The 14044-nt window shown below is 41.4% G+C and overlaps 1 protein-coding gene and 1 non-coding gene across 2 annotated transcripts; both read left to right on the top strand.

The window, feature by feature from the left end:
- Nucleotides 1–1037: 1037 nt before the first annotated feature.
- mfsd13a (major facilitator superfamily domain containing 13A) lies at nucleotides 1038–11233 on the top strand. Its single transcript, XM_071522976.1, has 9 exons — nucleotides 1038–1150; nucleotides 3508–3761; nucleotides 4287–4366; nucleotides 5139–5588; nucleotides 6550–6670; nucleotides 7018–7114; nucleotides 7747–7918; nucleotides 8898–9091; nucleotides 9942–11233. Exons 2-9 carry the CDS (start codon nucleotides 3594–3596, stop codon nucleotides 10190–10192), a joined length of 1533 nt encoding a protein of 510 aa, XP_071379077.1. The 5' UTR covers nucleotides 1038–1150; nucleotides 3508–3593; the 3' UTR covers nucleotides 10193–11233.
- Nucleotides 11234–13879: 2646 nt separating this feature from the next.
- On the top strand, nucleotides 13880–13995 carry LOC139647130 (U5 spliceosomal RNA). The gene has a single exon (XR_011695507.1). It is a non-coding gene; the product is annotated as a U5 spliceosomal RNA (small nuclear RNA).
- The last annotated feature ends 49 nt before the right edge of the window (nucleotides 13996–14044 follow it).

Below are 14044 nucleotides of genomic sequence, written 5' to 3' on the forward strand. Positions count from 1 at the left end.
GATATAATAACAGTTGATAGTACAGCAACGCTACTCAAATCACACTAAATTGAATAAACTATAGTCTACTTAACTGCATATTCTATGCATTTTGGAGGCAAAGTAACCCAAAAGTAACTAAATAATCAGATTACATCACTGAGTCTGAGTATTTCAGTAGATTATGTTACTGACTACATTTTTGAGCAGTTAAATAATAATCTTTAACAGACTATATTTTGAAAGTTACCTTCCCTCCCCTGCTTGTAACCTACTAAATCAGACTAAACCTAGACTTGGACTATTGACTCATAATTCCAGTATAATATCTGTATATATTTACCCAGAATGAGGCCAATAGATAGCCTTGATTCCTTTCCAATGGATTTTTTTCCACAGCAAACCTATTGTGAAAGACCAATCTCTTAAACTGATTACTGGCCTGGTCTTATTCCTGCTTGTGGGTATAAACAAGGGGGGTGAGAAAGATTAAAGAAGAAAAGCGGGTGCACCTGGCTATTGTAGGCCTACTCTATGTTTGTCTGAGAGTATGGATGTTAGTTATACTGGGGATTGTAACTATCTGTGTGTGATGTAAATGATTGTTTGGCCGTGAGAACTGAATTCCATAGATGGTTGATGATGACTGTCCACCTATGGTGTCAGTTCTTTTTGCCGGACAATTTGACTCTGCCAGATAAAAGAAAAAGAGAAAAAAAATCTTCAGATATGAGTGAAGAGTGATCCTCAATCCAGTCCAAGTCTGCATGGCAGGCTAACAGAAATACGAAAGAAATGTGCATGTGCACGTCATCATTATGCACGGGGTGCGATGAAAACATTATCACTCCATCTGTACCAGCAGATAACTAACCCGCCAATGAAACTAAATATCCAAACCGATTGCTTCATTAAACACGTTACTTCATTGCTGGTAACGTGGCACTGGGTGGCACTATAACCTCTCTTCATCTGTCCACGTTGCTGGGAAATCCTTTTGAAATCGTGACGGGTGTGTAACCCAGTTGCCATGACGTGGTCTATCCGCCTGGCTGGTGCTGGTCGGCTCCCAGTGATCGAGGCTGTACAGCTGACTAGCAGGAAAGCCGACAAGTTAGCTTGCCAGCTAGCTAAGCACGAAAGTTCAGTTTGGCCACTAGCTCTTCCGATGGTAAGTAACGTTAATATTCTCGGTCATGAACCCATTTAAGGCTGAAGTGAGTAGTAACTTTGATCATCTTCAGATAGGCAGCCGTCTGGTTATCGCTAACCAGCTAGCTAATGCTAACTTTATACTGGTGCTGTGAAGAAATAGCTAACAAGTAGCGTTAGCCAACGTTACATTGCCTGGTGGCTAACGTTAAATACATAAATTAGCCAAGAAGCTTGCCAGCTACAGCCTGGCATGGTCAGCAGACCAGACAACCTGTGGGGCATTAACGTTAGCTGGAGCTTTAATGATGGATTATGAGCCAGTCCGTCGACAGCCGACCGACATAGCCCAAGCTAACGTTAGCTAGTAACTCTACGTAATGTTGAATTATTAGCAAGCTTCTATCAGCTAGGTTGCTTTTTCAAGACGAGCAACTTCATTCAGCTGTTTGCTGATAAGTAGCTGGCGCATTAGGGGTCCAGACACTCCTTGTCTAGACTGGTGTCCAGCTTTTTTTCCCTTCACATTTTATCATCCAATACGCCATTCATTTCCTATGTTGTTACAGGGCACTGTGAGTGCATACATGGTTGTCCTCAGGGGCAGTTGAACCCCTGAATAGCTTACCCTGGCAGTGTTGATATTAGTCTAAATGGCTTTCTCGGTACCAGCAATTAATAATGGTGACGATGGAAATCTGATCACTGGGTGTCTGTGCAGTCGCTAAGAGGTCTATTCTGCTCATCTGTCATGAGATCAGGTATCATTAGCTCAGTCCCACGCTCTGCCACACAGGCTATCAGCGTGGACACAACAGGTGCACAGTCACTGAGTCAGGCTTCCCTGCCATCACACCTGCTCTTTGCCAAGAAACCTCTCCACAGGTGAAAACAGCTCTGAATCTGCCCTGGTTGAGTGGACATGAATTGGATATTTGTAAATCTAAGTCCCGCTCTGCTGCTTGTTCCCAAGTAGGCTACTTATGATAAGGTGAGATGGGAATCACTCACTGTGTGATGTGTGATATGTGATACGGTGCAGGGAACCGAGAGTCATCCCGCTTCACTGCTTGGATCTGATGGGACCAGGGTTGGAGAGAATGTTGTTGCACTCAATGGGAGTTTGCTATGCCAAGTGTGCTATCTTACTGTGATCCTCGATGTGAAGTTACAGTTTCGCAGCTGGGCCTAGACACTACGTAAAGGGTGACTCTGACAGTAATAGACAGCAAAGTATCCCTTTACCTTGAGACATTGTTTTTGTAAGCTGTTTTATGACTTTCCCTGCCCAAGATGTGAGAAGATGTTTGCAGATATTTGGTTTATTATACGAGAAGGCCAAGGCAAGTCTGAGCTTGTGGGAGTGGAGGTGTGAAGTAAGAAGCCTATTGGTATTTTCAAGGAAATTCCTTTCCCAAGGGGACTATGTGTGAGACTGCAATTGACGCTTGGGCTTCAAAACGAATATAGGGTTGGCACTCATTGTAGGGAACTGTGTGTCTGCGGTTTGTATGACAAAATTAGTCCTAGGAAGTGTGTTGTGGATGGTGCCAGATACTTTTCAAGGCAGTGCTTTCTGGCTTTTCATGCTTCATCATTTTAAAAAATCAGATCATATTTGTACCCTTACATTTAGGCCTAGTGGTAAATGATATCTTGTTCTACAGGTTGCCTTACATAAGCTTTGGCCATGTCTAATACGCCTGTCATTGCTTAAGTGCAACACATCCTCATTGACCACCAGCAAAATACTAGAAAAGAATGCAAGACTGAACCTGACACCTAAGGACAATAAAAGCACCAAGCCTGAAAGTGAGGTTGAAAGGGAAATTGAATGCCCTTTCTGTTGTGCTCTTCTTGTGTCAAGAAGACCAGGCTTTTATGGGGACAGTGAGGTGGAGTATCCTGAGATTGGTCATAAAAGTGACAGAGGGAGGTTAGAATTACACACACACACACACACCACTCAGCTGGATTTGGGCCAGAGGAGAAAGGAACAGCTGCGCAGAGTCTAACTCTAATGAATACTTACCATTGCTATGAAAACAGTTTCATTCTGGTCCGTTGAATCTCAGTACAGAGACAGGCTGGAAGCTTAATATAGCCAAGTCATTTTGGGTTGTTCGTCCTGAAATATGACCCTGAGATGTTGCAATGGAAACTTGTAGTAACGCCCAGACATGGCTTTAGTGTATTGTGGGCCTGTGTCTGTAGGGTTCACACATAAACAAGGGTATGTCCTTGTGGGTCTGCGTTTCAGGATGAAAGAATACATTTCTAATTTGGGTGCCGAACTGGAAAAAAAAAGTTTAGGAGTTTAAGACCCCCAGCTTTAATGAATTTATCCACTTGTGCTGTGTTTGTTCGATTTTGCAGGCCATGGTGAGGTGGTGACCCTGGGCCGGCCAGGCCGTGGGATGAGTGCAGCTTGGCATCGAGAAAAGACGGAGTGAGAAAGAAGAATGGGCAGGAGCGTTTGGGGCTTCTGGCAAGGCGTCTTCTCAACTGCACTGCTCTACGGCTCTCTGGCCCTGTTTACCTCCATCCTCCACAATGTGTTCCTGCTTTACTATGTGGAGACATTCGTGTCCGTCTACAAGATTGACAAGGTCTCCTTCTGGGTGGGGGAGGTAAGTGAGAGGAAACCTGAGTCCATAGTTGTCAAGTGAGTCAATGGGGGATTTGATCTGATTTTTTCCTTATAGATCAGGTTTGAAATTGGCACAAATTTATCAGCCCAATCCTGGTAAGTTTCAGCAGTGGCTGGTAAGCCTGTATATCAGTCCTAGTGCTAACCACTTTGACAGGTAGACAACCTGTGTTCAGTCTGTTTTCTATTTTAAAAACTAATTTGACAGTGATGGTTTTTAATTGTCTGATGATATTTTGATTCGGCTAGCCAATGTGGTTAATAGGCATGAAAGTTAGTTTCAGGATCACATAAGCAAACCCTACCCCTATTACATATACGGTCAATGGAAACTCGTTTAATGATCTTACATCAGTTCTCTTATTAATTCTGAGAAGCTTGATAAGTATGGACTGTCATCTTCTGGCTTAACCAGCAGCCACCATCAGCCCTGATTTTGTGTTGAATCTTTTCAAAGCTTTTACAAAGCTTTATTGTCTCCTTGTCTTTCTCTGTCTTTCCACAGACAGTATTTCTCATATGGAACAGTCTGAATGACCCTCTCTTCGGCTGGTTGAGCGACCGCTCCTTCCTCAGCTCTCCACAGTAAGTGCTGTCTCCTTCCTTCCTCCTTTTTCTCAGAGAAAGCACTGTGTTCAATGAATGTTTTCATCTTAGCTGTCAAGCAAATGTTAAGCAAACATTTGAAATGTTGCAAAAAATAAACATGATATAGGACTGTTTCTATCTTCCTAAACCTAACATACACATCCACCGCGAAAATAGTCTCTGAGCAACTGATTAGTGGTTGTCAATTGTTCTTTGTGTTTGCAACTGTTGCCAATATTTCATGCTATCCGAACACGAAAACAAAGAAATGCCCATAGCAAGCTGCAACATCTCCGCATGTCCAAAGCCACTTTTGAATTATTGTGCAATGTGATTGAACCACTGGTTGGGCCGATTGTGCCAAGCTTCCCATTATTTATTCAACAAATGCATTTCCATCTCCATCTATTTATCGCATAATTCCTTTATCAGGAAAAACCTTCTATGCCTCAAACAAGTTTTTTATAATATCGAATATACAGTATGTTATCAAAATTTGTCATTTCCATTTGGCCTCGCATACAAGTACTTGGATGGAAACCCAGCTTTTGTGACTCTCCCATCGTCATAGCATGGGCTTATGAATAATATATACATGGATGGAAGATCCAGACTCTCTCAGGGTGTGTGTATGTGCAGACTTATAAAGAAGCAATAAGAATACATTTTACACTTACACACTGACTTATTCTTGTTTACTTATTTTGAATTTCAGGATGGGAGACATTACCCAAGTTCTGTTTTAATGTTGTTTTTTTATTTACCCTAGGGTGGGGTCCCAGATCATATCTCCAGAGGTGGTGCTGAAGCGTCTTCAGGCCCTGTCCAGGAGTGGCCCTCTCTTTGCTCTGTCCTTCCTGGCCTTCTGGGTGGCGTGGGCTCGGCCAGGTCTGCAGTTTCTGCTGTGCCTGTGTCTGTACGATGGCTTCCTCACCGTGGTGGACCTCAACCACAGCGCCCTGCTGGCCGACCTCGCCGTGTCCGCCAGTGACCGCACGCGCCTCAACTTCCACTGCTCGGTGTTCAGCGCTCTTGGCGCATTCTCAGTCTTCCTCTCTTACTCGTTCTGGGACAAAGAGGACTTCTTTTCCTTCCGTCTGTTCTGTGTGACGTTGGCAGCCTTTTCCATCTTGGGCTTTGTCTTCGTGTCCCGGTTGCTGCGCCGACGTTTTCAGAACGAGGCTCGACTGAGACAGGAAGAGGCGCTGATCCTCAAAGAGTAAGTTTAAAGTACTCTGCCCTGTCTGCAGAATGAGTTCAAACAATTGGAAATTGTCAGTGGCTTTGGTTGAGATGTTTTTGCACTGGGCCGCTGTTTTTGCTGTCTCTGTGGTGATGCAAACTTGTCACCTTTCGGCTGTATTTGCAGTTTTGATCCCGAAATTGGTCACTCATATGAATAATTTAGAATGAGGAAATAAACACTTGTTAAATACAACGTATTAACATCGGACTACCTATTATCCAACCAACTGATGAGTCAGAAAAATGATGGCGAGTCAGGTGATCTTATCAGAATCATAACCATCATCTTTAGTACCAACTGGATGTTGGCTGATTGACTGGTTAGGCAGTAGAGTAGACAGACTGTGAGTGTTTGGTTTTTTCTCTCTCTGCCCTTTTACCTTCTGTCCCCTTTCTTCCTCTCTCCCCTTTTTCCCTCACTGTCTCTCCACACTCTATTATTCTTTCAGTCACTCCTCTCATTCATTATGTAGCGACTGTCCCAAAGATGTAACAATTATCTGATTTAAATCAGGGAGACCAGGCCAGCTGTACAAGATATGGCCATACCAATTCAATTATACAGTACCAGATGAAAGCGGGGGGGTTGTTTACAATGGTATCGGCCATCTCATTGATTTGACAGTGAAAGCAATGACTTGGAAATGTTTATGAAAGTAATGCATTATATATTTCTACCCTCCTCTGCTCATTTGCTTTTAACTGTTCATCTTTTGAACCAGAGTTGCCCGTAGCATGATTTTGTAGTGACAATAATTTGAATTAAACAGTAGAAATAGGCTTTTTTTTTCTTTCTTTTTTTATGTCTCCAGGGAAGCCTCTGGAGCATCCTAGCTATAATGTGTCTTTGGCTTTTTGTCACCTTTTTTACCCCTGATGTGTTTGCATCCCTGCTTTGTCTCACCGCTCTCTCACTTTCTTTTCTTCTATCCCAGGCTGAGTGTTGGCCATGCTCCACTTACCCAGCCGGACAAGCCTGTCACTGTTGGAGAGTACCTCAAGCAGCTCTCCAAGCACAGAAACTTCATGTGGTTTGCATCAATGAACCTTGTCCAGGTAAATATCTTGATGGCAATCACATTGTCTACATGCCATTAACACTTGTAGAGATGCACATGGAGAAGCAGGACTAAGTGGAGAAAAAAACAGTCATTTTTTGGTCATTTTTAGTCTTATGTTTTTGGTTCTTATGTTTTCAGACCCAGTTTCTCAAAAGCATTCTAGTACAGAAATCATCTGCCAATCAGTAAAGATGTTCTCAATGCAGAAAGGCTTGTGGGAAACTGGGCCTCAAGTGTTTTTTTCTCTTCCTTTTTCTTGTTCTTCTTTGATACTATGCCAGGGTATAGTAGTTCCTCATCTACTCAGTTGCACTCTAATATTGTCTTTGCCCCCCCCTGCAGGTGTTTCACTGCCATTTCAATAACAACTTCTTCCCTCTTTTCCTGGAGCATCTCCTATCTGACAGTATATCTGCCTCTACGGGTTCTATCTTACTAGGTAAGATTGCTTTAAGATTCAGGAAAAAACTCATGCATCCAAACCTTCTTAATGCAGGTGCGTTAGAAGGACGCATCTAAAACAAATGTGAAGGAAATTCCACACACTGCTCTTGCAACTCAAAACCATTTAGGCCTATGTATTTAAATGTTCTTGTATTGCCAGAGGAGTGTGCATGATATTCTTCATATTTTATACTAAAGATTGTTGCACGGCAAAAGAATATGGCCAGCGCTCACTGAAGTTATTCCATTGCTTGCAACATGCAACATGCAAGCTTTTGCATACAACTTTTGGGCATACAAGCTTTTTTTTATATGAAAAGTGCTTTTCAGCAGCCAACGAACAGATGAAGTTGCAGTGTATGTAAGGGTGGATACATACCACAAGGTAATTTGATTCCGTCTTGCCTCAAAATCACCATCCCAGCCCAATTGTAAACATCAGGGAGCTCTGAGAAAACCACAGAAGTGGTGTTCTGAAATGTATTTCCTAAATTGTTATGACAAGTTAATCATGCCTAACTCTGCACTAAATATTATAGTATGTATTCACTGAAATCATTTTTTGTGATTATTGTTTTTACTGTTTTTCTTTATTTTTAATGCTGCTCTGCTTCTGCCTCCATGCAGGGATTTCTTACATTGCCCCCCACCTGAACAACTTGTATTTCCTGACACTGTGCCAGCGCTATGGGGTTTACCAGGTTATCCGCTGGCTTTTTATGCTCAAACTGGGCCTTAGTGTGGCCATGCTGCTGGCAGGGGCTGACCACGTTTATCTGCTGTGCATCTTCATTGCTAGGTATGACACACACACACACACACACACACACACACACACACACACACTGGCCCCGATGTCAAGGAGCCATGTTTGTGATAACTTGTTTTCATTTGTTTTTCTAATAGCCTGTGTCCAAGCTCAACACACACACAAATCATCATGTCTGGTATCCATATATTCTGATAACTTGTCTTCGCTACAAGTCCTTTTCCAAAGCTGGAAAAGTTTGTTTCAGTTTAGTAAACCTCTGCCTTGATCACTGAGCAGGTATTTATTCAACATGCTGTTGGAAGGTGTTAAGTGCTAAATGTTGTTCCTGCCCTCAGTTGCCTTTGTAACTGTTTTCACAGATCACTAAATGTCACTTGGGTAGTGGTTGGTCTCTATTTACTCTTGCCTTAATGTTATGTAATTTCAATCCCTTGGTCTTTTGATTGTTTTCACTTGGGCTGTAACTCATTCCTGAAGGACAAAGCACAAGTCACTGTGACTGTGAATGTCAGTGGCAAATGACCGTGCTATTCTTATAGTTAGCAATAGAATGTCAATGCTTTCTCTCTCAAACACACACCAGCCAAGCTATTTTGTGGTCTGTGGTAAATCATATCAGCCCCATACAGTTTGGTTAGTTATCAATAGTGTTTTATCTCTCTCAAACACACAAGCTAAGCTCATACAAACCATATCAGTCACAAGTGACCATACTGACATGGTAGTTAACAATATCATGTAAATGTTTTCTGAACAAAATCTACCCTTGGTGAACAATTAACAAAGAAACTTCTTTATAAGTTAAGTTACTTTATTTATTTTTTTTTACGTTATAAAACCTTTGTAAAATTCATAAAAATCTTTGTAATTAAAGTTTCATCAATAATTGTTCACCAAGTGTGGTGAATTATTTTTAAGATAAGAGAATTGCAAGCCGTGAGATTTTGTTTCCTATTATACCGACACTCAATGCTGGAGACTGTAACCTGACTTCTGGTCCTTGCAGTAACCGGGTCTTCACAGAAGGGACCTGCAAGCTGCTGAAGCTGGTTATCTCTGACCTGGTGGATGAGGACTTTGTGTTGAATCGGCGTCAGCAGGCCGCCTCCGCGCTCCTCTTTGGGATGGTTGCCTTGGTGACCAAACCTGGCCAGACATTTGCCCCACTCATCGGCACCTGGCTGCTGTGTGTTTACACAGGTACAGACAGAAACATGCAGACTGGGTCCTAACAAGGAGGGATACACATTACTTCAGGTTGCCAGACAGAGTATCAAATAGCACAGTTTGCCCAACAAATTACTGGAATTCCAGCCGTATCTATCAGCAATGTGTACGTGAATGAAGGTATTAACTGGCACACTTGTACAACATTATGACCTTAATATGGTTTTGTGCTATTTAAAACTTTTAAAACAAAAGTAGTTGTACTGTGAAGATAAAATAGGTGTGACTTGCACAACAGGTTGAACCGGGCAAGTGAAGAGACAGATCTGATTCTGCACAGACATAAATATTTATGAAAGGGAGAAAAGAGTCTGTTTCAGCAGTTGTCCTCACCTTGCTCTCCCCCTTTACCCACCTCAAAGTGTCAAGACCACAAAAAGGTTTTATAACCAGTGGACAGTTTGAGTGGACTTAAGTGAAAAATAATTGTATCTTTTGATAGCAATATCACTTGGTTTCCCCAAAATGTAAATCAGCCTAAGAGCCAATAAATCAATAAAATTGAACTTTTTTCCTTGTCAAATAGCATGCCTGTGAGGCTTTTAATATGCCAAAGTTGGATACCATTCATACAATCTAAAACCCAGCAATTCCTGCATTATGCAGTATTATAGTACTATTCAATAAGACCAGGGTGTGCACTAACATGTGGGATTCTCACTGTAGTCTCCTAAACCTTTGCGGGACTGCCTCATTAGATGAGACTAAAATCCAGTCAGATCTTAATGTGTGGCCATCCATCCTGACAAGTAAAGTCTGTGTGAATTAATTCAATTCATTGTTACTACATACATTTTCCTCATTTGGGACTTGTCTTCCCCAGGTTATGATATCTTTGAGAGGGAACCAGTGAAGGACTCTCTGGTTGTGGTGCCTGCTGTTGCCTCTGGCCCAGGGACCCCCCCTCTCCGCCTGGGCTGTTTCTACATGCTGGTGTTCGTGCCCATCACCTGCGCCCTGCTCCAGCTGACTGCCTGGTCTCGCTTCACGCTGCACGGGCGCAAGCTACAAGGCATCAAGACCCAGAGGCAAGGGGCCCAACACGGCCACCTCATTGATGTCAAGGCTATATGAACCCAATAGAGGAGGGTGAAGCTGCACACAGACACTTTTTTAGGGGGGGTTGAATTTGCAATTTCTTCAATAATGTTTTAAGTGAGGATTCGGGGTGTAGAGCTGCTCCAAAGTCTACACTCAAGGGCAACCTCAGCCCAGCCTGGTGTGTAAGGATATGAAATACTGTATCCTGTACCTGTGGAAGAGGGAGTCACACAACCCATGGCTTTCCGTGCAGCTACAAATGAACAGTAGAGTGAAAAATTCCACTGGGAAGAATATGAAACACCACTTTTAAAATATGAAACCTGCCTTATTTTGATATAAAAAGTATTGACTTATATTTATATTTGAAGTGATGACCAAAATATAAAGTAGAACCAATCAATCCTTTGGGTGTAGAAGGACCAAGGCAACAACTTTTTTTTATGACGAGGGCCAAAAATCAAATTAAATCTCCAGTTTGTAAAGCATTATTCTGGCTTGGAGTGCAGCCTGGATGCTGCTGCCGCAAAGTAATTATTTAATCACTAACATCAGCCTGGTTCACCAAGGACAGAGACAGTTTACCACAAAGCTAGGTTATTGCCCACTTGTGATTGCTAATGGTATTGAAAACATAACGAATATGAAATAAAATGCACGTGTGTTCAAAGTGAAATTGATACTGCATGGAACTTGCACACGAGCTGATTCCTTCTTGTTTTACTGTTTCCTTAGATTTCTACACAATGACCAACCCTTTTGATGTTGAGACATGTATTTTCTGACATGTCTGGTATTGACAATTTTTTGCACAAAACTGCCATTTGTCTTTTGGACGTCTAACATTGTGTGATTGTAGCATATGTAGTTCAGTATTTAAGATAGGTGGTAGAAAATTATGTTCTTAACAATGTTATCAGTTCACTTTTACAATTTTAGATCATACAAAGAATGTGTGGCCTCACCAAAAAAAAACTCATCAGAGCTGAAAGTCATCAACCAAAATATATGACTGCTGTGCCATGACGTCTTTATAGGATTTTCCTGTCAATAAAAGCATTCCATACGTTTTCAGACAGGTGTCTTTCATACTTCCTTGACTTAAACTGTGTTGTGCAAATCTATTCATCGAATCAAAGATATTGTTTTAAAAGCAGAGGTCCTAGTTTCCCCCAAACTACATAGCTTTGCTTCTGAGGCCATAGAGATGGGTAATACTGCCTCCAACAGGATTGAAGATTGATTTTTATCCCATTTGCCAATATATATAGAACAACCTGCCAAGGAGAACAAAAGTATCATAAAATGCTGCTGTTGAGGTGTCCTCTGTTTTGCAAGGTTGGATTGTTGGTTATGACTGTTGGTAAAATTGCCCATCTTGCCTCAAAATTCCCCCCATATATTACAGCTATAGAATCATCTCTGCCCATTTAATTTAATTCGAGCAACCCTCAGAATAGTATGGAACCAGGTCCATCGCCATCAGAGCCTGAGTGAGTTCCTTGGCCAGATTATCAAGCAGGTACAGAGAGTTATAAGGAAGTTGTTTACACAGGCTTTTACTGTGCAATGCTTTGGCCTCGTAACTGCTGCTGCTACTCATTCGTTGTAGCATAAACCTTTTTATAACCTATTTGTTACTTATTCAAGTGATCTAATCGACTGTTTGGGAACGTGTTTTGTCTGCATCGATGCCTATTTCTATGCTCCAATTCTAACATTTCCCCTAAAATATATTCTCACTGAGAGGACAAAATGACAGCTACCCTTTCCATTACCGGCCCACCAAACTGACAGTGAAGACAGTGACACCATCTACCAATAGAGCTAATCTGATTGGCCATATTTTATGCAGTATCCCGGGTTATCCAATCAGGATCAAGTGTCTTAATTAACGCTCTCTCCGTCCAAATCTCTACTTTCTTTACCGGTGTGCCAAACAAGAAGGGGAAAACACTGTTCAGGTAGCTTTTAAGTTAGTTAAACTTAGTTGTATTTGCTCACAACTATGAATCTTGCAGGTTTAGGTAAATGATTTCCCAAATTTAGCCTAGGCTATTTATTTGGAAGCATATTTGAGGTTAGACCTCAGCGTGACGCATCCAAGGGCAAGAGCTCCCAGACGTAAAAAAAAAAAACAAAAACAGGATACATTTGAGATAGAGATGTTTCATAATGTATGAAAATTGGACACAAAAGTGTATGACATTCATTTGAAATATATTTCGAAGATACTTGCGGAAGAACATGTGCTTACAGTGTCAAGAATACCGCGTTATTTCGAAGCAATGTCATGTAAAACTAGATATTGGGCCAATTATTGTAAATTTAGAAACATGCCTGTAGGCCTTCTTATAGTAGAGCGAGTTAATCTGGTACAGACCTGTTTGGGTTATAAACTAATTCACAATAAAACACAAATACCCCTGTTGAGCAATGTCTTGATAGGCCTACTGTAAATTAGGCTATAAATTTGATGTGAACCACAAGGCCCTCTATTAAGCCCCACTTGTTGAAGAGAATTAAATGCATTGCAAATAAAGCGCGCTAAATTCATCTACAGCAGAAACTATAGGCTATTGAAACGCACACCGAATATTTTTTAAAGAACGTTAACCTGTGAATTTAATCAAGGATAATTTTGTGCTAGCAACTCAAATGTGCATATGAGATAGCTAACTACTGCTAAATCATAATTTGTCCAAGCTGCACTGCCTTCACTTTTATTTAGCCGGCCTGTAAGGTCAAAGTCCCTATAATACTGTCTCTGGTAAGGTGTTGAAACTATATTCGTTATCTGTACTTGTGAAAAATATGATGTAGGAGTAAAGTGAATGATGCATTGCAACTAACAACAAAGATAATCAACTTCAATACGAAGATAGTTCCCGTCCTATTCCAGTCTGTGGAAACCATTGTCCGTTAGCCCTACACCTGAACATGTAACAGTCTAAAACTAGGATGTTAATATGCAGTCGGCTAGTTTGTTAGATAGTTAATGCATAAAACCTTGCATACAGCAGCTATTATGAAAATTGAAGAACCTTCATGAACATTCGTTGCTGTTATTAGCATAGTGCGCATGCGCGAGGGCATTTTTAGAAACATCTCGCAACGTTATCACTAGAACAAGTACAGTAAGACCTAAAACAACAGGCTGTTTGGTTAATCAGACAAGCCTCTTCAAGAAAGGACATCGGACCGAGAGTGCAACACGCTCATTCACTCCCAGTCAAGAAAAAGCAGCGTAACTGTTTAAGCGAAGACGGAAGTGGGCAAGAGGGGAATCTCTCGCCTTCCTCTCACACCATAGAGGGCTTCGTACGTGCACTGCGCATGCGTATGATTGATATACACATTACGTTGTTTACTGCATTGTCCCTTTACATAACATTTGTTTAAACATGGTATTATTGTGTTTGTCTAATCTCTGTCCGAATGTAGAGGCTAAAAATCCTTCCACCAAGTGGGTATATACCAGAAGGATCAACTCATGAATAAGGCTATTACCCATCGTGCACTGCGGGTGATCGTTTAATATATATATTTTAAAACAAATCTATCATGATAAGCTATAGGGTGCTAAAATGGTATAAACAGTAATTTGTGTTTAACGAAATAATAAAATAAAGACGTAACAAAGCACCATCTTAGTTGCACCGTCAATGAGAATAGTAGCTCGGTGAATGACTCCCTCCGTGGTAATAGCTGTAAGTCAGTACACTCTTGTTTCTCTTCAGATCGTATAAATCTTTCGCCTTTTACTAAAGATTTCCGTGGAGAGGAACATTATGAGTATCAACTAATTTTTTGATGCCCTGCCTAACGGCGGGGCTTCCTTCTCTGTCAAAAAGAAAAAAGTGGTTAAACAGGATCAGAAACCAT

Source organism: Centroberyx affinis, unplaced genomic scaffold (genome assembly GCF_046629955.1).
Source record: "Centroberyx affinis isolate AG114_WGS23_722 - 3 ecotype Tasmania unplaced genomic scaffold, CSIRO-AGI_Caff_v1 ptg001049l_1, whole genome shotgun sequence".
In the NCBI taxonomy this organism is placed as follows: Eukaryota; Metazoa; Chordata; class Actinopteri; order Beryciformes; family Berycidae; genus Centroberyx; species Centroberyx affinis.